Genomic DNA, 27,712 nt, shown 5'->3' with positions numbered 1-27,712 from the left:
CGAGTCAGGGCACATGCCCAGGTTGTGGGCCAAATCCCCAGTGGGGGGCATGCAGGAGGCAACAAATCAATGTTCTCTATCATTGATGTTTCTATCTCTCTCTCCCTCTCCCTTCCTCTCTCTAAAATCAATAAAGAAAAAAAGAATTCAAAAATAAATAAATAAAATGCACGGATTTCTTCCTTAATTCTTAATTACTATTAGGCAGTTTAATATAGAAATAAACTTTTTAAAGAAAATTTTGATTTCTTAAAAAAATGTCAGACCAATTGGAGGTAAAAATCCATACTAAAATATGACTGAATTAAACTATTAATTTTTATGTATCATATGAAAACAAATGGATGAAGAGAACTACAATATACAAATATTTATGTAAAATTTTAAATGCCCTAGACAACTATGTATCTTTTTAAAGACTGACAGATTTTGAATTGCACTTAGCTAAGGAAGACTTGTTGAGGAAAATATTTTGAATGAATCACTTTATCAAAATTCAAGAATAGTAAAACTTACATTTCAGAACATAATGTACTTTTAAAATTCTAATGACAATTAAAGTAAATATATCTCAAATTTTTAAAATGATACCATTTAGCCAATGTATAAATAACCGTTTATAATAGAATTATACATAAGTACAGTAACATATATTTATAGCTTGACAGTTAAGTATTAACTAACACCAGAAAACACACCTTTATTTTTGGAAGGAGATTGTTTAAAGTTCTTTATATCCATTTAACAAGTTTTTCCTAGTTTCAATTCATTTATATTAGTTGTTTTAATATTACTACCAATGTCATCAACTTTACTTTCTTCAATACGCATGAGTCTACTGAACTTTGTGTCTGGGCAATCCTCGGCTTTCATTTTCCTGACTGAATCTACTTCTTTCGTAGTCCTAATTTCAAAAAGATCTTCAGCTAAAATACATTTTGAATTATTAGCCAATTTAGTGTCTCTATCAGTTTCAACTACTTCATTTTTTTCTTCATTTATATCTACAGGATCATAAAGTTCAGGTGTAAAATAGACAGATTCATCTTCTGCTTCTGTTTCAAAATCTCTATTTGCAGTAGAAAGTGTATCTTCTTCACTTACTAGAGACAATTCAATGTCTGGATCCAGGGCTGCTTCGCAGCAGAAAAGCTGTTTGGAATGATCCTTTTTAAGAAGAGCAGTTTCAATTTTTATTGAGGGAATAACAGTTTCTGACTGAGGGCATGGTTCAAATGATGTGTTTACACTTAGAGATGAAGACTCAAATTTATCAGTGAGTGGCAAAACAGTTGTACAGACCTTTTCTGCTTTGAAAGTGTTAGAACTAGAGACACAGTCCTCTGATGACCTAAACTTAGGTGTTGTAGTCAGATTTTTACCAGTAAGACACTGTCCCAAAGAATTAAAAACAGACCAGCTAACTCTGTTTGTTTGTTTGTTGAAGGTTGGGCTTGAGGATCGGGAAATCACAATGTTTTCTGCTTGCATTGCCTGGCCAGACTCTTTCAATAATACTGGATCATCTATGAATACAAAATTTAAAAAATGTTAACTTTCTGTTCCTAACACAGTAATTATTCTATTAAAATGATTTTTGTTAGAAATTGTACAATAACAGTATAGGATACATAACCAGTAGTAGCAGGACTTTCATCTTAGAATGTAAAGTATAAAATATTAACTAAAAAGAATCTGAGGTCTCTAATGAGTCCTAACCCAAATTATAAATTTTCAAATTCCACACTGGGAATCTCAGGAGTGAATGAGAAAAGGAGAAGTAAACAGAAAGAGGAAGAGGGCTGAGTAAAGGAGGGAACAGGCTATAACAATTTGCCCTGAAAACCCACTAACTAGTGACTGACCTAGACTAATTCCCTTAGGGAAACTGACAACTACAAAGACTAAGACATAAAACTGGTTAGTCATCAGACCTGGACTAGAACCTAGGTTTCCTGATTACTAATATAGTGACCTTGAATTCACTATGACCTTTATTGCGAATAGGAGCATATACTACAAAACAAATATTTAAAAATTGATACATTAAACTACCATATATTAATTAAAACAATTGAAATAATACCCAGTGATATAGACCACAGTTTGGCAAATTTTTCTATCATGGGTCAGACAGTAAATATTTTAGGTTTTGTGTGATATATTATATTTCTTGCAACTACTCAATTGTACTGTTCTAGTGTAATACATATAATTACTCAACTCTGCCTTTGTATACAATATGTAAATGAATGGATGCAACTGTCATTCATTAAACCATATTTAAAAAAATAGATAGCAGGCCAAATTTGGTCCACAGACCATTGTTTGCTAATCCCTGATACTGACCATTATATTCTAATATATTCTGGAATATTATTATTTTTAATCCTCACCCGAGCATATTTTTTCCATTGATTTGTAGACCTCGTGGAAGGGAGGGAGGGGGAGAAAGATATAGAGAGACACATTGATGTGAGAGAGACACATTGATTGGTTGCCTCCCGCACATACCCTGGTTGGGGCCAGGGATCAAACCTGCAACCCAGGTATGTGTTCTTGACTGGGAATTGAACCTGGGACCCATACCACTGAGCCATATCAGCCAGGGCTGAAATATTTTTTATCATTTAGAATAGATGACTTTCATTTCCCTGAACTAAGAAATTCATGTAAAAAAAGTATCTATAAATTAGACCAAATTTTTTTTTTATCCTCACCTGAGGACATTTTTTGATATTTTGTTCAGATAGAGTTGGAGGGAGAGAGAGACAGAGAGAGAGAAACATCGACGTAAAACGGACACACTGAATGGTTGCCACCCGCACGACCCAATCAGGGCTGGGGACAAACTGCAACTGAGGTACATGCTCTTAGCGGAAACCGAACCCAGGTCTCTCCGGACCGCAGGCTGATGCTCTAACCACTGAGCCAAACTGGCCAGGGCTAAATTAGACTAATTTTTAATACAGGCTTTAGAAAAACATCTACCATTTGTATAGTACTTCACAATGCTGTGATATTTATGTTATTAACTCTTTACAACCCAACCTTAAGGGATAGGTATGCAGATAATCCATTTTCTTTAACACTCAAAAAAGAGCGCCCGCCTGGTGTGGCTCAGTGGTTGAGCGTCGACCCATGCATCAAGACTCAAAAAAGTTAGGTGACTTGTTCCTGGTCACAATGCTAGTTGGAACCAGGAAATGAGCTCAGATCTCCTGACAAAAGGTTGTTCCCATTCCAATACACTATACTATTTCACTAATTTATGATAATACTTTACATTACAAACCAACGTATTTAAGAAAATTAATCTATAACACAAAAATACCATTTCACTAAATATAAAGGAAGACTTCTCTATCAAATGTAACTGGACAAAACTTTTCATACTTTTGTCCTTCCTAGAGGTGATGTCACTTGGTAGAGATAAACTTTTAGTTATTTGTTTTACAACACTGTAGTTCTCGAACACATGTTTTTGTTTTACCTTCCCTAGAATTTTCTGGTGCTAGATGACTTGCTGCTTCTAGTAAGTAAGTTGAGGTACTGTCCTTCAAACAAGCCACTTCAAGTGTAGACTCGCTGTCTTGCACAGACTTTCTGTTGTCTGTGGATATACCAATGACCTTTTGGTGCTTTTTGGAAAATTCAGCCAAGGACTCCAGCGCACTTTCAAAGGTTGAATGGTGCTGAATTTGCTGCCGTACCCATTTAGAAAGTCCTAAGGAAATAGGAAACCCAAGGAAGGAACTTTGGTTATTTTATTAAGATATTATGTATTAAGAAAAAACTTGGATAATTTTTCTAATGAAGTAATCTAGAATTCAGAGTATATAAAATGGTTCTCAATACTTTCCCTGCCTTTTTACTACCTTCATATGTACAATATGCTCATATATTAGTAACACTTCTCTTTACAGGCAATGATTGTCAGCTGGAGAGAGAGAAGAGGCAAAGGGAATAAAGTGAAGAGGAAATTTTTGTCAGTTCAGTTTAGAATAACAAGGAAATAAGGCAAATTTAATTTCATAATTCCCCACAAAAATCGCCTGCCATTTATTTATTTATTTACTTACTAACTTACTTACTTATATTCTCACCCGAGGACATTTTCCCATTTTTTTTGTTCAGATAGAGTGGGAGGGAAGGAGGGAGAGAGGGAGGGAGGGAGGGAGGGAGGGGGAGAGAGAGGGAGGGAGAGAGAGTGTGAGAGAGAGAGAGAGAGAGAGAGAGAGAGAGAGAGAGAGAGGGAGGGAGGGAGGGAGAGAGAGAGAGAGAGAGAGAGAGAGAGAGAGAGAGAGAGAGAAACATTGACGTGAAAGGGACACATCAAGTGGCTGCCACCCGCACGACCCAACCAGGGCCGGGGACAAACTGCAACCGAGGTACATGCCCTTAGCCGGAACCGAACCCGGGTCTCTCTGGACTGCAGGCCGACGCTCTAACCGCTGAGCCAAACTGAACAGGGATGCCTGCCTTTTTAATTGTTGGGAAACCAGAAGTTGTAAACAACACAATCTTGCATTTCTTCTTTCTAAATTTGACTTCTTTTGCAAAAATAAATTAAAAATTCCAGTCTCATAGGGTTTTGTTCTTCTTCTTTTCCCCTAATTTCAAATATACCTTAAACTACTCTGGGGGCCAAATGGAATAACACTCTTTTGTGGGCAAATCACCTCCTATCTAAATGTTATAATTATTTTAAAAATATATAAATAATCAAGTGGTGGGGACAAAATTTGACCTGTGATATATGAAAACTGCATAAAAATAAACTGTATTAAATATAAGGCATTTTATAGTATAACTCACTTCAGAATAAAATTCAAAATCAGATATTTGAACTTTTAGAAAATAAACGTTCTTTCCTAATGTTACTAAAATTATCATCATCTTTTGGAGTAATTTAAAAAGTCACTATGGTGTTTTAAGTTCACAGAAAGATAAGACAGGGCTTCAAGCAACTGGAACTACTATACTTTGATTTCAAATACATTCCTTTAGTTTGTTTTTTTTAATGGAGTTTTTCTATCAATCTATATTTATAGAAATTGAATTTAAACAGAAAATTAGTCACCAAAAGAAATTTGTATGTTGTGTTATTATTGCCTAGAAAAGAAAAATTTCACTTTGAGTCTCAAAAAAGTTAATTAATTAAAACCAAACAAAAATATAAAAAATATTTAATACAAAAAAAAAAATCTCTCAAATCTGAACTGTAAGGTAAAAGTTTAAGCTCTAGCCCTGGCCGGTTTGGCTCGGTGGTTAGAGCATCAGCCTGCGGTCTGAGAAACCTGGGTTCAGTTCCCGCTAAGGGCATGTACCTCGGTTGCAGTTTGTCCCCGGCCCTGGTTGGTCGTGCGGGTGGCAGCCACTTGATGTGTCCCTTTCACATCGATGTTTCTCTCTCTCTCCCTCCCACTCTACCTGAAGAAAAAAATGTCCTCCGGTGAGGATAAAAAAAAAAAAGTTTAAGCTCTAGATTTTAAAATAAGAAAAAAATTATCCCGGCTGGTGTGGCTCAGTTGTTGAGTGTCGACCCTTGCACCAGAAGGTCGCCAATTCGATTCCCAGTCAGGGCACATGCCCAGGTTGTGGGCCCGATCCCCAGTGGGGATCATGTAGGAGGTAGGCAATTGATGTTATCTCTTATCTCTCTCATTGATGTTTCTCTCTCTAAAAATAAAAAAAATAAAAAAAAATTGAATAAGAATTTCCTTTAAAGTTCTTTATTTTTGGCTGGGAAAATATAATTATACCACATAAAGATGAAAAGTTTTCCAAAATTGAAAAATTTTAGTACTATAGTTATACCTTCCACTTTGACCATTTTGTAATCAAAGTAAGCCTTTTCAGTGTAAAATGTCAGTTTGCTTTTGAGACTTGAAAGATTCTGAGCTCCATCTGCTGACTAAACACATGCACTCAACATTTTGTTTTTAATTATGTCTTGACCTAAGCACAGTATCTTGCTTTACATACAAAGGGAAGAAGACTGATAAAGCAGCATTTGCTGCTTTAATCTAGGTGGATATTTTATTTTTTAGAAAATATGTTTTATTGATTTTTTGAGAGAGGAAGGGGGAGAGAGAGAGAGATAGAAACATCGATCTGCTGACTCCTGCACGCCCCTTACTGGGGATCAAGCCCACAACTCAGGCATGTGCCCTGACCGGGAATCAAATCGGGACCTCTCAGTCCATGGGACAACGCTCAATCCACTGAGCCATTCTGGCCAGGTTAGGTGGATATGTTTTGATATAAAACCAAATATAGTAATTAGGCTCTGAAATGGAAAAAGTATATAGTCCATACTCATAGACAGCTAATCTGAAACAAATTTAAAATTTAGCATCTTTTCATTATAGTATGGTGTGAACTTTCTAGCACTAAAGATAATTGTAAAGGTTCAAATATGTCCAACAGTTCTGAAATAACTGATCGATTCCTGGTATTGCCTCTAAAGGGACTATGTTACTCCAAAATAAAAACTACAGATGCTCCTCGATTCATGATAGGGTTACGTCTTAAACCCTCTGTAAGTTGAAAATATCATAAGTCAAAAGTGCATTTAATACATCTAACCTACTGAACATAATAGCTTAGCCTAGTCTACCTTAAATGTGCACAGAACACTTACATTAGCTTACAGTTGGGCAAAATCATCTAATGCGATCTCTATTTTATAATGTCCAGCATCACCAGAGTATCCTGCCACATTATCACTATCCCAGGAAAAGATAAAAATTCAAAATTCAAAGCATGGTTTCTACTGAAAGCATATAACTTTTGTATCATTGTAAAGTAGAAAAATGGTAAGTCACACCATCGAAAGTCAGGTTCCACCTGAACAGAGACATAATATTTGTTCATTTGAGTGGGGGGAAAATGATCATCTATTTGATTTTGCAGCATGCAATGGTGTTTTTCCTTTTAAAAAAACACTAGCTCTGACTAACATAAACTGTAATAACTGAAGCATTTCTAAACAAACCAACCAATAAACAAACACAACAACAAACCTCAATATAACCCAGAATGAAAGAATAAAGAATCCTAAGCAGACAAAGGAGATGTGCTTGTGTGCTTAAATGTAAAAACTTAATATTTCTTAGAAAATTCATTTCTGTAATACAGCTTTTCTCCTGACAATGCAAAATAGTTACTGTTACTGAGTCAAGTCCCATATCTATAAAACTGAAAGATCTTAATTAATTAATACTATGTTGATAACTAACCAGATTCTCCTCTAAAGATTTTTTTTGCAAATACATAAGCATTAAAAGGCTAGAATTCCATTCAATACTTATTTTCCATGTTTCATCTATATAGCCAAATTCTCACAATGGAATAAACAGATGATGTATCATAGAATTGTGTACCTGAAACCTATATAATTTTGTTGACCAATGTCACCCTAATAAATTTAATTTTAAAATTCTCTATCTAGCGCCTGGCCGGTTTGGCTCAGTGGTTGGAGCATTAGCCTGTGGACCAGAGTGTCCCTGGTTCAGTTCCTGCTAGGGGCACGCACCATAAAAAAAAAAAAATCTCTAATTCTTTGTCTTTAAAAATAGAAGTTATTAAAGATCTTTATTAATTTTTACTCTAAGCCAAGCTGAGAATCTTACCAGATATATATCGACCTGGGTTACTCCTGAAGCGGTCATCCACTAGAATAAGAGCTCCCCAATCATGTTTGTGTCGAATACATCTATAAAATATAGGAAGAAAATAAAATAGGTATAACTTTAAAAATAAAAGCTGAATTATTTTATTTTCACCTGAGGACATTTTTTCATTTTTTTGTTCAGATAGAGTAGGAGGGAGAGAGAGGAAGAGAGAGAGAGAGAGAGAAACATTGACGTGAAAGGGACACATCGAGTGGCTGCCACCCGCATGACCCAACCAGGGCTGGGGACAAACTGCAACCAAGACACGTGCCCTTAGCGGGAACCGAACCCAGGTCTCTCTGGACCGCAGGCTGACGCTCTAACCACTGAACCAAATTGGCCAGGGCAAAAGCTAAATTTCTAATGAGACAGAAGACTAAGAAAGTCATTGATTTATATTCCTTCAATCAAATTCATATATATTCCTTTAAATCAAACTCATTATTATGTAAAAGGTTATAGAAACTACTCAATACACTGTAGCAAAGGAGACGTATTAAAAAATCCCCTACTTCTGTTGACCACTGATGACTCATGTCCCAAAATGTTATATGCATTTCATTTCGAAAGTTAAGAAAATATATTTTCCAAAATTTTCCTTAGCCACACAAACTATTTTCTACCTCGCATATTATATTAGTTGTCAATTTTATGTAGATGACCTTTTTTCTAGTTTAATGAGTTTTTATCGTAAGTGAATGTTCAATTTTATAATACTTGATATGCACCAATTTATATGCTCATGTAGTTTTTCCTCTTTAGATTGTTAATGTGGTGAACTACATTGACAAAATTTTGAATATTGAGCCTGCCTTTAATTCCTAGGATAGCCACACATGGTCATGGTGCACTATTCTTTTTATAGATTGTTGTATTTGATTTGCAAAAAAACAAATATTTATTAAAAATTTCTTCTATATTAAGTATATGATACAGTGTTTTTTTAGTACATATACAAGGTTGTGTAACTTACACCACTATTACACAACATTCTTATCTCATAAAAAAAAAAACACAACAGTGCCCATTATTTGTCACTTCCAGTTACTCTAATTATTCTCCCTAACCCCTGGCCACCACTAATTTACTTGTCTTTATAGATTTGCCTATTTTGGACATTTCTGATAACAAATCATAAAATATGTGGCATTTTGTATCCAGCTTCTTTTGCATAGCATGAAGTTTTCAAGGTTTCTTGTATTGCATATCGATACTTTTATCCTATTTTTGGCTGAATAATATTCTACTCTATGGATATACCACATTCTGTTAATCCATTTATAAGTTAATGGGCATTTGGACTGTTTCAACTTTTAGATGATTATAAATAATGGGGCTGTGAACATCTGGGTACAAGTTTTTGTATGAATACATATTTTTTAATTCTCTTGGGTATATACCTGGGATTGGAACTTCACACTCAAAAAAATTTTTTTTCTGGCCAAGAGACATATGAAGAAATACTCAACATCACTAATCATCAGAGAGATGCAAATTAAAACAACAATGAGGTATCATCTCACACCTGTCAGAATGGCCGCCATCAACAAATCATCAAACAACAAGTGTTGGCGAGGGTGTGGAGAAAAGGGGACTCTAATACACTGCTGGTGGGAATGCAGACTGATGCAGCCGCTATGGAAAACAATATGGTGTTACCTCAAAAAGTTAAAAATTGAACTGCCATTTGACCCAGTGATCCCACTGCTGGGAATATACCCTAAGAAGCCTGAAACACCAATTAGGAAGAATATATGTACCCCCATGTTCATAGCACCACTATTTACAATAGCTAAGATCTGGAAACAGCCCAAGTGTCCACCAGTAGACGAATGCATAAAAAAGCTGTGGTACATATACACAATGGAGTACTATGCAGCGGTAAGAAAGAAAGATCTCTTATACTTTGAGACGACATGGAGGGACCTGGAAAGTATTATCCTAAGTGAAAGAAGCCAAGCAGAAAAAGACAAATACCACATGATCTCACTTATATACAGAATATAATGAGCATAACAGTCTGAGGAATACAGTAGACCCAGAAACATGGAAGTAGGGCCAGACTGACATCCCTCAGAAGGGGGTGGGGTGGGGGTGGGAAGAGATAAACCACAGAACTTATATGCATGTATGCATGACCAATGGACATGGACAACTAAGCCGGGGATGGGACGGGGGTGGGGTGGGGAGGGGGTGCCAATGGGGTAAAAAAGGTGAAATATCTGTAACAAAAAAATAAATAAAAAATTTAAAAAAAAAGTATATAATAGCAAAAAAAAAAAAAAATTTTTTTTTCTTTATTGATTTTAGAGAGAGAGGAGGGGAGAGGAAGGGAGAGATAGAAACATCGATGAGAGAGAACATCGATTGGCTGCCTCCTGCATGCCCCCCACTGGGGATGGGGCCCACAACCTAGGCATGCGCCCTGAATGGGAATCGAACCAGTGACCTCTTGGTGCATGGGTCAATGCTCAACCACTGGGCCACACTGTCTGGGCAAAACTGCACACTTTTAAAGAAAGAACCCAATGGAAATTTTGGAGATGGAAAGCATAATATCTGAGTAGAAATAATCAATTTAATTAAAGATAAGTTAATTGAGATTATCCAGTCTGAGGAACAGAAAGAAAAGAATGAAAAATAAAGAACTGATATCACATAGCAAAATAATTATGTACATGTAGACATTTTCTTTATAAATTCTCTCTCATTATTAATATTCTCTACTTGGTTAAGACATCACTCTCAGTTTTCTCTAGTTTTTTTTTAGACATAATTTTCTTAGTTCTTTGATCATATTTAAAACAGCTTTATATACTAAATATAATATTTGGACTTCCTTAGAGATACTTTCTATTTATTGCTCTTCCCCTTGTGTATTGGGCATACATTCTCCTTTCTTTGCACATGTCATAAAACAGTATATTTTAAATAATATAACGTGGCAAATGTGGAAATCAGATTCTTCCCCTTCTTCAAGGATTTTTGTTGTTGCTCTTGTGACTTTTCTGAAATAATTCTGCATCGGCCTACAAAGCCTGTATTCTGTCATGTGTGATTATTGGTAGATTAGCTTAGTGATAGATCAATAATTAGAGATTTCCTTAAACATCCAGAACCAATACGTCTCCCATTCTTTGCCAAGAGACTTTGCATGTGTTTTTGACCAATCTTCAGCCAGGCAGTTAATAACTCTGCCTTAGCCTTCACTTCCTACTTCAGCAGAGCCTCCAGATCAACCAGAGGTGAGAGCTTAGGGCCTTCACAGGTCTTTCCTGAGCATGTGCACATTCCTGGTCGTGGGGAAAGTCATATACACATGCATGGCTCATTAAAGTCCAGAAATATGTCAGAAATTTTAAAGCTCCCCTATGGACATCTCATTTACTAGCTTTTCAGTTAGCCTATTACTTGCTCTAGTTTTCATTCATTGTCTCAGGAAACAATGGCCTGGGTAAGCTCTGAGTCAAGTCAAATAAGAATAGCCTTGTGATTAAGGTCTTCCAGGGGACCAGCAGACAGGTTCCATAATGACAATTCTCTAGGAATAAGATGCAGCCCCTCCTGTGGCTAGCAGGTTGCTGGCTTTAACCATAATATAAGGCTACTGTGAACTTTCTAGAAGAGAGCATATAGAATTGGTGCCAGTGAGAGCCCATCTAGTTGGATATTTTTTTCAGAGGGTGTTTAACTGTGAATTAAATTTCTTTAATAGAGGACTATTCAAGAATACTTCAACTTTAGTTTTGTACTTTGTGAGTTTTTGGGAATCAAAATTGTTGAATGTATATGTATAGGGTTTTCTCCATATTATTATTTTAAAGTCTGTGGGGCAACTCTGGCTGGTTTGGCTCAGCGATTAGGGCATCGGCCTACAATCCAGAGAGACCCGGGTTCGGTTCCTGCTAAGGGCACGCACCTCGGTTGCAGTTTGTCCTCGGCCCTGGTTGGGTCAGGGCTGTGCAGGAGGCAGCCACTCGATGTGTCCCTTTCATGTCAATGTTTTTCTCTCTCTCTCTCTCTACCTCCCACTCTATCTGAACAAAAAATGAAAAAATGTCCTTGGGTGAGGATAAAAAAAAAAAAAGTCTGTGGGGTACACAGTAATATCACCTCTTTTATTCCAGATATTAGTAATTTGGGGCTTCTCTTTTTATTCCTTGTCAATTTACCAAGAGGCTGTTGATTTTATATGACATTCCTTTTTGATACAATTTTTGAGTAATCCATGCTTCTGAGGTATCAGACCATAAAATTAGGGAGAATGGGAAGATGGATATTGCCAGTATTATAGAACAGTGTTGAAAACCAACAGAAAGTGAGAATGCCACCCTGTTTTGGTTCTACTATAGTTTATATTTAAAGTGCCCTATAGAAGAAAGGCATTTAAGTTAATGAGAGAGTTTAGAAAAAAGTTTTCACCTTTTCATTTTTCCATTGTTTTCATACTGCCTTACTCAAATGAATTATGCCCACTTGAGACAAAGATTATACTTTTAGTAAAGCAGATCTGTTAGGAAACTCACAATGCAGTTAAAACTTGGTCACAAAACCATATGGTACACTCCCGAAGGCTGTTATTACATTTCATGAACTTATATTACTTCAAATACTCTAATAATCCCACATGGTCTTAGAAAAAGATAACAGTTTTTAAACACAATTTGTTTGTTTATTTTAGACCCTCTAGACATACCTGTTGTAAGGATAGTGCCTGAGTATAAGCACCTTTAATGTCAATCAACACACACTATGAGTTTTATCAAATGATGTAAAATATTTACTTTATTTTTATTTTTTTTAAATGTTTTCTCTTTATTGATTTTTAGAGAGAGAGGAAGGGAGAGAGAGAGAGAGATAGAAACATCGATGAGAAAGAACATCGATTGGCCGCCTCCTACATGCCCCCCACTGGGGGTCAGGCCCATAACCTGGGCATGTGCCCTGACTGGGAATCAAACCACTGACCTCTTGGTGCATGGGTTGATGCTCAACCACTGAGCCACACTTGTTGATACTGTTTCTCTTAAAATCAGTACAATGACAGTTGGGCTTCCCATTTTTTAAATTAATAAAATACTAAAGCTACAGTACTATATATCAATATTAAAAACACACCCTTTTATATATTTTTTATTTTTATTTTTTTATCCTCACCTGAGGACATTTTTCCATATTCTGTTCAGATAGAGTGGGAAGGGGTGGGGAGAGAGAAAGAGAAACATCGACATGAAAGGGACACATCAAGTGGCTGCCACCCGCACAACCCAACCAGGGCTGGGGACAAGCTGCAACCGAGGTACATGCCCCTAGTGGGAACCGAACCTGGGTCTCTCTGGACCACAGGCTGACGCTCCGACCGCTGAGCCAAACCGGCGAGGGCAACACACCCTTTTTTAAATTAAATTCTAGAAAAGTATGTCTAGAAGCTCTCTGACCAATATGGTATAGTGAAAAAAAGCACTGATGCCCGGCTGGTGTGGCTTGTGGATTGAGCGTCATCTTATGGACTAAGAAGTCCCAGTTCGATTCCCAGTCAGGGCATGTACCTAGGTTGTGGGCTCGATCCCCAGTAGGGGGCATGCAGGAGGCAGCCAACTGATGTTTCTCTCTCTCTCTCTCTCTCTAAAAATCAATAAAAACATAGTAAAAGAAAAAAAGCATTGAACCTGGCATTTTCCACTAATTCAACAAACATTAATTAAGCATCTATGCCCCAAGCTGAGAGTTGTTGCTGAGAATACAAAAATGTATAATACATGTTTAGGGAAGGAAACAGAGAAATAACAGGCTATTATAATACAATGAGATCTATGCTATAATAGAGATAATGTATAAAATGCTATGGGTTTCCTAAAGAAAAATAATTTTAGTTGGAGAAGTAAAAAGAGTCTTCATAAAAGATAAGATTTTCAACTAGGTTTTGATTGGTAAACTTGCCAAATGAATTGTACGGCAGTTTGTACACTAAGGCAGAGAGTAATGAAAGGATATGATATGTTTAATAGTGAGAACTTAGCAGATAGAAGTAAGGTACAAGGATGAGAAAAACACGTCTTGAGGTTTTAAAAGTAGGTGGGTCCAAGATGTTAAGGCCCATTTACTAGCTGTGTGATGTTAGATAAGTAACTCCATCTCTCACAATATTGTATGTAAAAAGGTTTATAAATGACAAAGATACAAATGTATCGTCATACTTTCCTTAACAATGAGGATACGTTCTGAGAAATGCATCATTAAGAGATGTCGTCCTTGCGCCGACATCAGAGAGCATGTGCACAAGCCTTGGCTATGTGGTATAGCCTATCGCTGCTAGACCACAAACCTGTACATCATGTTACTGTACTGAACACTGTAGGTAATTGCAACACAAATACTTATGTATTTGACCAATATGGTATAATGAAAAAATACTTATGTATTTACATATCTAAAAATAAAAGAGATACAGTAAAAATATGGTATAAAAGATAAAAATGATACACCTACATAGGGCACTTGCCATGAATGGAGCACATAGAACTGGAAGTTGCTCTGGGTGAGTCAGTGACTCAGTGGGTGAGTGAATGTGAAGGCCTAGGACATTACTGTACACTACTGTAGACTTTATAAACTCTGTCCAACCCCTGCTTCCTTCCAACAGGATGAGAAATAGAACATCGAAGCTGTCAATGCTGCTTCATGAATAGGAATGTGGGCTGGACTGACTGTAAATATTAAGAAGAAACTGACTGGGTAAGGTGGAGATCACATGAATAGTAACCATAAAAGATGGCCAAAGAATCAGTAGGATTAAGAAATCAAGAAAAGGAACTAGGGAATTACCATGGCCATGTGGCTTTGGCTACTGCATGTTGGAGCAGCAATCAGATTAGAAATTTTGTGGTATCATAAAAAAAAAAATCGGTGTTTAAAATGGAGAGGGTATAGAACTGAGAATGCAATACAGCATGGGGCAAAAGTAGGTTTACAGTCGTGCATATGACAAATAACACAATTAATAAATAATAATACAAGAATAAACTTTCACGTACTCAAAACTGTAAACCTACTTTTGCCCCACCCTGTATTTTGGCTTTGGAAATTTGTTTTTGGTTCTATGGACTCTATCTGACCCAAAGTGCTCTCTCTGGCATTGAATTGATGGAAGAAATAAAAGTTACCTGTGCTTTACATTATTACAACCTAAAAATATTTCCAAAGTACAGGCACAGGCTGGCTCCACACCACAGAGCTTCTACTGAAGTGGCAGTGGCACTTAACTTATTGAGATAGTTTCTGTGGACATGTGTCCCTGTATAGGGTCTTAGGTCTTCAACAAAGAATTTTTTAGCACTGTACTCTGGAGACCATCAAGCTAGGTCTGGGAGGGCTGTAACATCCTCTGAATATGTAGTGATAGAGGGACAGACTCCTCTGTGCTGAAAGAGGTCAATGGCTGACTGGGATGTAATCTGTGCCCTTAAAATCATCGAGATGCTGTATGTGTGAGGGAATCTACTGCCAAGCCCCACAGATATTGCTTCCGTAAAAGAAAAAAAAATTCCTACTAAATCACATATCATTGCATTTCTTTCTTTCTTTCTTTTTTTTAAAGAATCAGAGAGTTGGAGAAGCTGATTTTTTTAAATTATTTTTTTTTCTTTATTGATTTTAGAGAAAGGAAGGAAGAGGGAGGGAGAGAAATAGAAACATCGATGAGAGAATATCAATTGGCTGTCTCCTGCATGCCCCCACTGGGGATTTGGCCCAAACCTGGGCATGTGCCCTGACCGGGAATCGAACCGGTGACCTCTTGGTGCATGGGTCAATGCTCAACCACTGAGCCACACCAGCCGGGCTCATTGCATTTCTTACAGGAAAGCTCTACTATACTCTTATGGGACCACCCTCATATATGTGGTCTGTTGTTGACCAAAATGTTGCATTGCTTATATTAAAAGGGAAAAAAAAAATCAACTGAGTAAGAATATTTATTTTCCTAAAATTAAGTATAGTGTAACTAAATGTCAGTAATTTTAAATATTTAGGCTCCCCTAAAAACTATTTGCTGAATATTAAAATAAAAACAAAACAAAACATAACATAACAGGCCAATGAACAGGTAGAGACAAAGTAAGCAGATGAAATGCAGTGCAACTTGATGCCAAGTACCAATGGAATTCCTAAGCAGAGAACAGCAACAGTTTAACCATGTCAGTAGATTAACCATAGAACTAAATCATTCAGTTTGAAGAGAAACACCTACAGAATAGCAATCTGAAATGATGGGGAGGAAAGGGGTGATGTGTTCTGGAACATACATTCAGCTGCTGCAGTCCTATGTCATCAGCTGTATGTAAATCTGAACTTAAATGCAATCTGGTCTGCTTATGTGTAAATGAACTAATGTGAATGAAGAAGATATTTGAGAAAAATCTAAATTCTAAATCTGGCTAGGTCAGATAACGGTAGCTGTGGGTCTTCTGACTGAACTAAAAATATGTCAAATGGTCATGCATTCATGATTTTACTGTTAACCTGTATTTTTTTTTTCTTTATTGATTTTTAGAGAGAGAAGAAGGGAGAGATAGAAACATCGATGAGAGAGAACATCAACTGGCCACCTCCTGCATGCCCTCAACTGGGGATCAGGCCCACAACCTGGGCATGTGCCCTGACCAGGAATCGAACTCGCGACCTCTTGGTGCATGGGTCAATACTCAACCACTGAGCCACACCGGCTGGGCTTAACCTGTATTTGTTTATTTGACATATCCGAATGCCTTACAACCTCACAGGAAAAAAATTATTAAACAGTCAAACTAATTACAATTTCATAAACAGAGAATATAAAATATTAAATATCTAATAATTGGTGTTTATAAAAGAAATATTTGCCCTAAATATGAAATTATGGTACAAAATGGTGATTCAAAAACTAGTTTCATAAAGTAAAAATCTTTTTTTTTTAATCCTCACCCGAGGATATTTTCCCATTTACCTTCAGATAAAGTGAAAGGGAGGGAGAGAGAAACATTCACGTGAGAGGAAAACATCAACTAGTTGCTTCCTGCTTGACCACGACCAGGGCTGGGGACGAACCGCAACCGAGGTACATGCCCTTGACTGGAATCGAACCCAAGACTCTTTGGTCCGAGGGCTGACACTCTAACTGCTGAGCCAAACCAGTCAGGGCCATAAAGTACAAATCTTAATGCATCAGCATTCTTAGAAAAAGGAGTATTATTTAAATTTTATTGTCAGTTGGTGTTGATCCTTTAGTATCAAAAGCATGGTTTGATTTAACCCTTCTTAAATGGTTTGCTTTTCATTCATAAAATCATCATCTGAGTTTGATGAACATATGATAAAAATTTTATTGTTTGGTAGTAAGCTTCTGTAAACATTTACTGAATACCTTTGTGTGACATTCAATGTTTGAACAATCAAAAATCTTTAAATTTAGCAAAATGAGTCTTATTTGGGGTTTCATTTATTCCACTGGTTCTTTGCAACTTTCACCTGTGACATCTACCATTGAAAATATACCAGTTCCTAGTGTTCTAGTGAAATAAAGCCTATCAAATTTATTTCAAGGAGTAAAGTAGTAAGAATAGCTCTACATAGAACCACGCTCACAGATAATATTACAGTAACATTACATTAAATTTCACTCCACTTACCTACCTAGGGCCTGGTTTAAGGCCCTGTATGCTTGAATTTCATACCATTGACGACCAGGTAAAAGACCTCTCAATTTTGAATGCTGGTCATTATACTGGCGCTTTAGTTCAACCTAGTAATTTAAAAATATATTAAAAGTACAGTCAATAATTAAAGCTCATTATAAAAAAATTATATTAACTTCTAACATTTCAAACACCATTTTAGTAGGATAGTTTTTATTTTTCAGTACTAAATTTGTTTTAGTTCATTTAAAACATTTTTTTTTACTTTCTTATTAAATTTATTGAGGTGATGTTGGTTAACAAAATTATGTAAGTTTCAGGTGTACAATTCCATAATACATCATCTGTACATTGTATGTGTTTACCACCCCAAGTCATCTGTTCATCCTTACATTCCGCAGTAAACTCTCCGACAATGCTTAGTAATATTTAAAAAAAATATATCTCCTATAGCAAGAGAAACAAAAGAAAAAATAAACAAATGGGACTACATCAAACTAAAAAGTTTTTGCATAACAAAAAACAATCAACAAAATGAAAAGAAAACCTACTAAAGAGAAGATATTTTCCCATGATACATCTGATAAGGGGTTAATAGCCAAAATACTGTATTTAAGGATCTCATACAATTTAACTCCAAAAAGACAAACAATCTAATTAAAGAAAAGTGCAGAGAACCTGAATAGACATTTTTTCAAAGAGGACACAGATATAGCCAATAGACATATGAAAAGATGCTCAGCATCACTAATCAACAGAGAAATGCAAATTAAAACCAAACTGAGATATCACTTCACACCTGTCAGAATGGCTATCATCAATAAATCAATAAACAACAAATTTTGGTAAGGATGTAGAAAAAAGGGAACCTCCCTGGCCGGTTTGGCTCAGCAGTTAGAGCATTGGCCTGTGGTCCAGAGAGACCCAGGTTTTGTTCCCGCTAAGAGCATGTACCTCGGTTGCAGTTTGTCCCTGGCCCTGGTTGGGTCATGCAGGTGGTAACCACTTGATGTATCCCTTTCACGTCGATGTTTCTCTCTCTTCCTCTCTGTCCTCCCACTCTATCTGAACAAAAAATGGAAAAATGTCCTCGGGAAAGGATAAAAAAAATAAAAAAAATAAAAAATAAAAAAAAGCGAGAAAAGGGAACCCTCATGAGCTGTTGGTGGGACTGCAAACTGGTGCAGGCATTATGGAAAACATAGAGGTTCCTAAAAAAATTAAAAATAGAATTACCACATGACTCAACAATCCCACTTCTGAGTATTTATCCTAGGAGATCCAAAACACTAATTAAGAAAGATATATTATGTATCCTTATGTTCACTGCAGCATTATTTACAATAGATGAGATGTGGAAGGAACAACCTAAGTGTTCATCAATAGATGATTGGATAAAGACGACGTGGTACATATACACAATACAGAATATTACCCCATTAAAAAAAAGATTGAAATTTTACCATTTGTGACAACATGGATGGACCTAGAGGATATTAGGCTAAGTGAAATATGAAAAACAAATGACAAACAAAACAGAAACTCATATTAGAGAACAAACTGATGGTTGCCAAGTGGAAGAAAAGTTGGGGGACTGGGTGAAAAAGTTGAAGAGATTAAGAAGTAAAAATTGGCATTCACAAAACAGTCACAGGGCTATAAAGTACAGCACAGGGAATACAGCCAATAATATTGTAATAACTATGTATGGTGCTGGGTGAGTATGCAACTTATCGCATGGATCACTTCATTAGTTATATAAAGGTCTAACCACTACGCTATACATCTGACTAGATACAATATTGAATGTCAACTAACTGAAAAATAAAAATCTTTTAAAAAACATATAAAGATCAATTGTAATTCTATACACTAACAACAAACTATACAAAACAAAACATGAAAATAGAAAAACAATCCATTTACAATAACATCAAAAAGAATAAACTATTTTGAAATAAATTTAACAAAGGAAGTGAAAGATCTTTACACTGAAAACTGTAAGATGATGAAGGAAATTAAAGAAACACAAATAAACGGAGAGATCCTATGTTGTGGATTGAAAGAATTAGTATTGTTAAAATGTCCTTGGTATGCAAAGTGATCTACAGATTCAGTGCAATCCCTGTCAAAATCCAAACAGCACTTTTTACAGAAATAGAAAAACAATCCTAAAATTTCTGTGAAACCACAAGAGAACTCCAATAGCCACAGCAATACTGAGAAAGCTGAACAAACAAACCTGGAGGCATCGCACTTCCTTATTTCAAACTATATTATAAAACTTTAGTAATTAAAATCGTATGCCATTGGCATAAAATCAGACATACAGACCAATGGAAAAGAATAAAGATGCCAGAAATAAACCCACGCATATATTCTTAACTAATCTTTGACAAATATATCAAGAATACACAATAAAAAAAAAGGATAGTATCTTCAAGAAATGTTTGAAAAATTGGATATGTACATGCAAAAGATTAAAACTAAATCCTTATCTTACACCATACATGAAAATCAACTCAAAATGAATTAAAGATTTAAATGTATAACCTGGGACCATAAAACTCCTAGAAGAAAATGAAAAAAGTTCCTTGACATTGGTCTTGGCAATAATTTTTTTGATATGACACCAAAAGCATAGACAACAAGAGCAAAAATGAACAAGTAGGACTACATCAAACCAAAAGGCTTCTGCATAGCAAAATAAACAATCTACGATACGAAAACACAACCTATAGAATGTGAGAAAATATTTGCAAACCATATATCTGATAAGAGGTTTATAATAAAAATATGAAGACACACAAATGGCCAACAGGTATATGAAAAGGTATTTAACATAACTAATCATCAGGGCAAATTAAAACCACAATGAGGTATCATTTTATACTTATTTAGATGGCTATTATAGAAAAGACAAGAAATAAGCATTTGGTAAGGGTATAAAGGGAACCCTTGTATACTGTTGGTGGGAATGTAAATTGGTAGAGACATTATGGAAAATAGTATGGATGTTCCTCAAAAAATTAAAAAATAAGATTACCATATAATCCAGCAATCCCATCTCTGAGTATATATCTAAATGAAATAAAATCACTATCTTGAAGAGTTGTGTGCACTGTCATAGTCACTGAAGCATTATTTATATAGCCAAGATACGGAAACAAACCAAGTGTCCATCAATGAATGAATGAAGAAAGAAAAGGTTATATATATATAAAATGTATGTGTGTGTGTATATATATATATATATAATTATTAATCATCACAAAAGAGAAGAATGTCCTGCCATTTGCAGTATCATGGTAAACGTGGAGGACATTATGCTAAGTGACATAAGCTAGAGAGAAAGAAATACAACCATGATCTCACATATATGTAGAATCTGAAAGGCAAATCACTGAATCGAGAGTAGAATGATGGCTGGCACCACTGTTGAGGTGGAGGGTGGGGGTGGTAGAGAAAATGGGAAATGTTGGTCAGAGTACAAAATTTCAGTTATAAGATGATAAGCTCTGGAAATCAAATGTACAGCATTATGGCTATTCTCAATAATAATGTATTGTATACTTAAATTCTGCTAAGACAGTAGACCTTAAATGTTGTCATCACACACTCAAAAAATAGCAACCTTGTTAGGTGATGGACATGTCAATTAACCTGATTATAATAATGTATAAGTATATTAAGTCATCACATTTTACACCTTAAATATATAATTTCTGTTTGTCAATTATACTTAAAAGAAAAAACTGGGGGGTGGGGGGGTGGGGTTCTTATAATGTATGGCAGACTTTCCACTGACCTTGATCCTGAGTCTTGGAAAGCTGGACCTCTCACTTCTTGATTAAAAATCTTTCACAGCCCCAAACCACATAAATAACATTGAAAGGCAAATTAAAAACTGGAGAAAAGTTTTGTCATCAAATATGCAATGAGCTCATACACATGCTCAATAACAAAACCTGAGCTACCTACCTAAGAGAAAAGTGAGTAATGTCTATGAGAAAGCAAGTCATCAAAAAAGAATGATAAATGGCTGGTAACCCACATGAAAATATGCTTAACTTTACTAGTAAACAAAGAAATATAAATTTAACAATCCCATTGTTTTTATTTGTACAATACTGACAAATATTTACCAGGTGTGCTTCTATTTTCCCACAAGTACAGATAGATAATATGTACAGACAGTCACTGTATCTTTGTTTGTATTGAAGAAAAACAGAGAACAACCTAAATGTCTATCAAATGGATCAATTTAACATTTTATATATATTGTGAGATAAATACTGGCTTATTAAAAAACAGATTTATATGTTTTGACATGGAAATTTGGCCAAAACACACACACACACACACACACACACACACACACACACAGCCAGTTATTATGTTAGGAATAAGGACTACAATTTAGAGCAATGTCAATTATAAACCAGCCTGCCAAAAGACTTAAACCAAACCCTGACAAGAACCACAGGGAGACAGAGTTTAAGGGTTGTGTACTTTGAGGTTTTCCCAGATCTCCCCTAACAAACTATCAAATCATGCCCATATAAGTTTAAGATAACTGGTTACTAACTGACCTTGCTACACAAAAAAACCCACAAAAATATTCTTCAGAGAATAACAGAATCCAGAATCACTATAATGTACCAACTATAATGTCCAGCATACAATATTAGAAAAATATGGCTCATAATCAAGGTGAAAAATGTAGTCAGTAGAAACCAATCTAGAAAGGGCCCATAGCTGTTGGAATTAGCAGACAAAGACTTTAAAGTAGCTGTCATAAATATATTTAAATAACTTAAAAACATGGTTTAATGAATAAACTTTGGAGCATCTCAACAGAGAAGTGGAAATTATAAAAAAAGAAACAAATGGAAATTCTAAACCTTAAAAATATAGTAATAAAAATTCATTGGATGGGCTTAATAGCATATTGGAGAAGGCAGAAGAATTAGCTAGTAAATCTTAAGACAGATCAAAAGAAGCAATGAAACATCAACTAGAGCAAAATAACTTCATATACAACAAAGACACTGGTGTAAAAGAATTAAAGCATATGAAAGCAGCCAGTAATGATCTAATCAAATTTCAGAGTTGAAACAATACTATTGCATTTGATATATTATTTATTGCCTCAAAGGCTCTATTTATTAAACAATAATATATCAACAATCTCTCACTTTTCCAAGTGTTTGAATCTACATTCATTTTCTATCTAGAGATTAACACAGAGACTGTGTTAAATTAAGCTTCTACTTCCTTTGCTGAAAAATAAATCATAATAAATTTTGCTATCTAGTCATTGAATTTGATATTAGAATCATATCCCTTTTCAAAGAGACTCAGAATTAATTATAGGGCATTAAACTAACATTCTCAGTAAAAGCAATGTCACACCAAAGGGTACTTACAAACCCAGCTTTCATTTAGTCTTCACAAAAATCTTTAAAATTACATAGTCCCAAGAGTAAACTACTTTTATACAAAGTCAGAACGTATGGTATACATAATTCAGAATGACCTATTCAAATATATAAGTTAATAAGCTTTTTTCGGTAAAAAGCTCTCCTGTAAAAAGTAAAATGCAAGTTCTGAGTGAAAGGGAATTATGTATTATGATTTTAATTTTTCATATACTAATTGAATGAAAAAAAGGACATATCTTAAGTAGCTCCCAAGGATGCCAGAGTTAACTATGCCTCAATAAAGCTTAACAAAAGAAACAAAATAACAAAGAATGCTATAGCCCTGGTCGGTTTGCTCAGTGGTTAGAACGTCGGCCTGAATACCAAAGAGTTGTGGGTTCGATTCCAGTCAAGGGCACATAATTTGGTTGTGGTTCAGTCCCAGCCCTGGTCGGGGTCATGCAGAAGGCAACAAATCTATGCATCTCTCTCACATCAATGTTTCTCTCTCTCTCTCTCTCTCTCTCTCTCTCTCTCTCTCTCTCCCTCCCTCCCTCCCTCCCTCCCTCCCTCCGTTCCTCCCACTCTATCTGAAGATAAATAAAAAAATATCCTCAAGTGAGAATTAAAAAAAAAAACCACTGTAAAAAACATTAAAAGTATAAAATTTAAAACAGAAAAGTTGATAAAATGAGAACAAATTTTAGGTAGCTCAAAGAAACAATTCAGTTCAATATTTACAGTTTTTGGCTATGTGCAAGGCATCTGTGAAAGGCACTAGAAATACAAAGATAAATTTAAAATATTTTCTGTCTCCTAAGAGGTTACAAAGATCATCCCCCAAAAATGTATGAGTATAAATGGCCACCAAGTAAATACAAGTGTTAAAATGTTAACTTTGATTACGGTATATAGAAGTTAAGAGGAGTTGAGGAATGAAGACACACTACACATTTGGTGCAAGAGTGATGAGGGCCTTACCTGGAAAGGCAAAAGGACTGGAAAAGAAGCCGAGTTAGTAACACATTGTGGAGCTATAGAACTTAAGTGACAAAGTAGATATGGGGCTGATTAAAGAGGGAAAAGTCCAAAATGACTCCCAAGTTTCCAGCCACTGAGAGAAGCAATCCAGTAACCCACCCTGAGAAGAGAAGTTTAAGGAAAAAGATAATTTGGGTTAATCCATGTTAAAGGAATAATTTATAAACCAATAACTGAAATTGACAATGAGTTAGCTAAACAGAAAGTCAAAATTAGAAAGTTTGGGAACCAAGGAGCTTATTAATAATGAATGATAATGAGATCTATTGAGCTCCTATAATGTTTCGTGCACAGTGCAGTGCTTACTACATATTATTTCATTAAATCCTCACAACAATTTTAAGAGGTAGATATTTTTACCTCATTTTACAGATTAGCAAAATAAGATTTAAAAGATTAAGTAGCATGTTGAAGGTCACCCAGCCTATAAGGCAAAGAGCTGGGATTTTCATCTCGGCATCTATCTCCAGAGCTTGTTCTCCTAAAAGGGAAAACTACAGAGTCAAGACACTATATTGATTCTTTCAGTGATCTTAGGTAAGTCAGTTCTGTTATGGCTTTCTTTTCATATTTAAAAATGGGATGAGTAAGAAAATCTAATTAAAATAAAATAAAATAAATTCTTAAATTCAATGACAGCAATTTATTCACCTATAACAAACTGTTAGTATGTAAACTCACGGAAATTGACTACAATTTCTAGCAACCAGTTAATCCTGTGAGAAACAGTAGAAATTGCTCCATTTATTTAGTTAGCTTTTAAGTATCTCCTATGTAGTATTCCTGGACAAGTATATCAAATGGTATATTTTTTGTAGTACAAGCCTAATTAAAGTTATGAGTTATTTTGTTGGAAACAATTTTGAACTTTGAAGATAAAATAACAACTTATTTTTTCAAGAAGTTGTAGAACTACTCAAGAAATAGTCTGTAATACTATTAACCTTATGCTTTAGGAGAAAAAACAGAAGAGGGCATGTCTGATAAGTAGCTTTCAAATTGGTAGGGAAAAAATTTTATTTTATACCCTCACAAGAACCTGTCATATTTCTAAATTAAAACTTTTCTAGCCCAGCCGGTGTGGCTCACTGGTTGAGCATCAACCCATGCACCAAGAAGTTGCCAGTTCGATTCCCTATCAGAGCACAAGCCTGGGTTGTGGGTCCAATCCCCAGTGTGGGGCATGCAGGAGGTGGCCAGTTGATGTTCTCTCTCATCAGTGTTTCTATCTGTCTCTAAAATCAATAAAGAATTTTTTTTTTTTTGTGGTATGTGCCCCTAGAGGGAATCGAACCTGGGACTGGTCCACAGGCCGACGCTTAACCGCTGAGCCAAACTGGCCAGGGCAAGAAAAAATATTTTTAAGAAAACTTTTCTAGCCCTGGTCTGTTTGGCTCAGCGACTAGAGTGTTGGCCTATGGACCAGAGAGTTCCAGGTTTGGTTCCTGCTAGGGGCACGTACCAAAAAAAAAAGAAAACTTTTCTAAATTAAAACTTTATAACTAGAATATAAAGAAAATTGACTTTCCTTTAAAAATGCTATCCAACTGAGAAAAATATACATTTCCTACCTATCTCTCAAAATGTAACTAAGTAGTTTATTTGTATTCTTTAACAGTATCCCCATTCCCCTCTAATCTGGCGTTTATCCATTGTCAGATATAATAGTTTAAGGATTTTGAAAATTTCCTACACCATGTTCAGACAAATACTTTATAATGATCACTCTGCCTAGGAAAACAGTTGCTCTAGGAAGTATTAGTAATAAATGAAAAAGAGATAATGTAGCAGCTATTAAATTACATAAATAAAATTATATTATCTTTCCCTTGGTTTTTTATTTTTCATTTAAATGAGTTAACTTATGTATGAATACATCATTTCAATTTCTTGCAAATTTTCAGATACTCTTTACAATCCAAATGGCTTTAAAAAGACTGCCAATATTTTACCTAGAGAAATTGATTTAGGTGAAAAGAAAATAAACTTTTGAAAGTAAAAATATGTAAAGGTTAACTTTGAAATTTTTTTATTATTTAAGAAACAGATTTTTAAAAATTAATTTAAAAATTATTGGGGGAATACATTTAATCAAGGAAAGCAAAACTAAGAGTTTGGAAAAGTAGGAAAACGCTATACCTCTTTTTAATGACACCAGAATCTATTTCATTGTACAGTTAGAAGGTCCGAAAATCAATGCTCAATTTAAAATGACATAAAACATATGTGAAAAAGCTAGTTTTTTCCTGCGAGCAAATAGCCTAAATGTTAAGTAAACCAAAGGCTGGAAGGGATTAGTTGAAATGTCAAAAGACAACCTTTTACTTTTACCTGCTCATCCTTATAAACTCATTCTCATCCCTCAGGCATGCTTTCCAAACAAATAGTTTCAATGTGCAGCAGCAAAAGGCCCGTGGCAAGCTCTGCCATCTTGTAACTGTCAAAGAGATTAGACTTTGATCTATTTGGGAGGTCATGTCCACATTCACATTAGCTATTCAGTCTAACAATATTATACCTGTTGACCAATGCTTCTTTAATGCCTAATGAGACAGACCTTTTAAATTATGGAAGTTAACTGGGAATGTTTTTTTGTAAGTTTTGACAGAAAGTAAACACCATAAACTGAGCTCAAGTGTGGTATGGAAAAATGATCTTTTAGACCAGTTGATATTACTTTTCAAATACATTTTACAAGCTTCCCCAAAATAGAAAGTTATACTTAATTGTACTCTCTGAAAGGAATTTATACCAATTGGTGCCCACCCATCCCCAATAAATTAGTGTATGTGTAATTTTGGAGGAGTGTGTGAACAGCAGAGAGATGGCAAATTATTTTTATCAGAGGTTGCAGATGGAAGGCCCAAAGTTTGTTTTGTAAGACCCTTACTGTAGCTTAAAATAATCTGAACTATTTGCCAACCCTCAACTGGCTCACCCATTTAAATAATCTGTTTAACTTCTGTAATGGCATCAGTTTTCAATCTATTGGTTCAGATGTTGCATTAATTCATAAAACATTTTTATCATAAGTGAAGTTCAAAGTTCACACAAAATTAAAAACACCCATAATTTAGACAACTGAAAATATTTCTGCATCAAAAGCTAAACTGATATAAGTAGAGATAAGATCCTGAACAGCAAAGATAGATAATCAAGACTCAAGTGGTACTTAGAGAACTGTATAAAAATGTCCATACAGCATCCAGGCAGAAGTTATATGGCTTTGAATTCTGATTTTACCATTACATTATAATATACTTGAGATAAAAAAAAATATGTTCCTAAAGTCTTCCAATGACTTAGTTTTGCTGTAGACAGTATAAGTAGTATACTACTGATAGCAGCAGTAGATATCAAATAACTAAAAAGATTATCCTGTATATGTCAACAAGAAATTTAAGTCACAATTTTGAACATTAGATTATTTTTTCAACCTAGTCAAAACCAACAGTGTTGGTCTTAAGTAACTCTGTTCGAGGGTAGCCTTTTATAAATTTTATAAGTAGCTTCTGAAGAAATAAATGGTGTAATGAACATGAACAAGAACTATAAATGCATCTCTTAACTTTACTACTGCCTCATATCCCAATTCATATAAATATGCATTATTTCAGTAATAAATGCCTCCCTAAAAGTAATTAATATAGGCAGAATACATATTTTTTCTTGTATGTAAGCTTTACCACAAAAGTTCAAGCCTAAAAAATAAGACTAAGAACAAATAATCAGCTAAACTTAGTAATTAAAAATATTAAGAAAACTTTGCCTCAGAAAAATAAACACATTTGTCTAGCAAACACTCAGGAAGAATAGTTTTATCTTCAGCCAAGATACAGGACCTAAAACATAAACATTTATAGCAAGCCGAATCTGGAAGACAGAGACTGTGCATTAG

General features: G+C 35.2%; 1 protein-coding gene across 2 annotated transcripts in view; it reads right to left on the bottom strand.

Annotated features, from left to right (window-relative positions):
- Window positions 1-701: 701 nt before the first annotated feature.
- BRIP1 (BRCA1 interacting protein C-terminal helicase 1) overlaps window positions 702-27,712 on the bottom strand; it is a 141,399-nt gene continuing 114,388 nt past the window's right edge. Inside the window, exons 17-20 of one of the 2 annotated variants that reach the window (XM_036269431.1) lie at window positions 17,345-17,457; window positions 7,638-7,720; window positions 3,494-3,727; window positions 702-1,526 (exon numbers count right to left, since the gene is read on the bottom strand). In XM_036269431.1, coding sequence (XP_036125324.1) covers window positions 742-1,526; window positions 3,494-3,727; window positions 7,638-7,720; window positions 17,345-17,457 — 1,215 coding nt within the window. In that variant the 3' untranslated portion in view covers window positions 702-741. The remainder of the gene's footprint in view (window positions 1,527-3,493; window positions 3,728-7,637; window positions 7,721-17,344; window positions 17,458-27,712) is intronic. The other variant, XM_036269432.1, reaches the window with a different exon arrangement.

The sequence above is a fragment of the Molossus molossus genome, unplaced genomic scaffold, assembly GCF_014108415.1.
Source record: "Molossus molossus isolate mMolMol1 unplaced genomic scaffold, mMolMol1.p scaffold_m16_p_19, whole genome shotgun sequence".
In the NCBI taxonomy this organism is placed as follows: domain Eukaryota; kingdom Metazoa; phylum Chordata; class Mammalia; order Chiroptera; family Molossidae; genus Molossus; species Molossus molossus.
The sequence above is the reverse complement of the archived record's forward strand: the minus strand, read 5'-3'. Positions and strand labels throughout refer to the sequence as shown.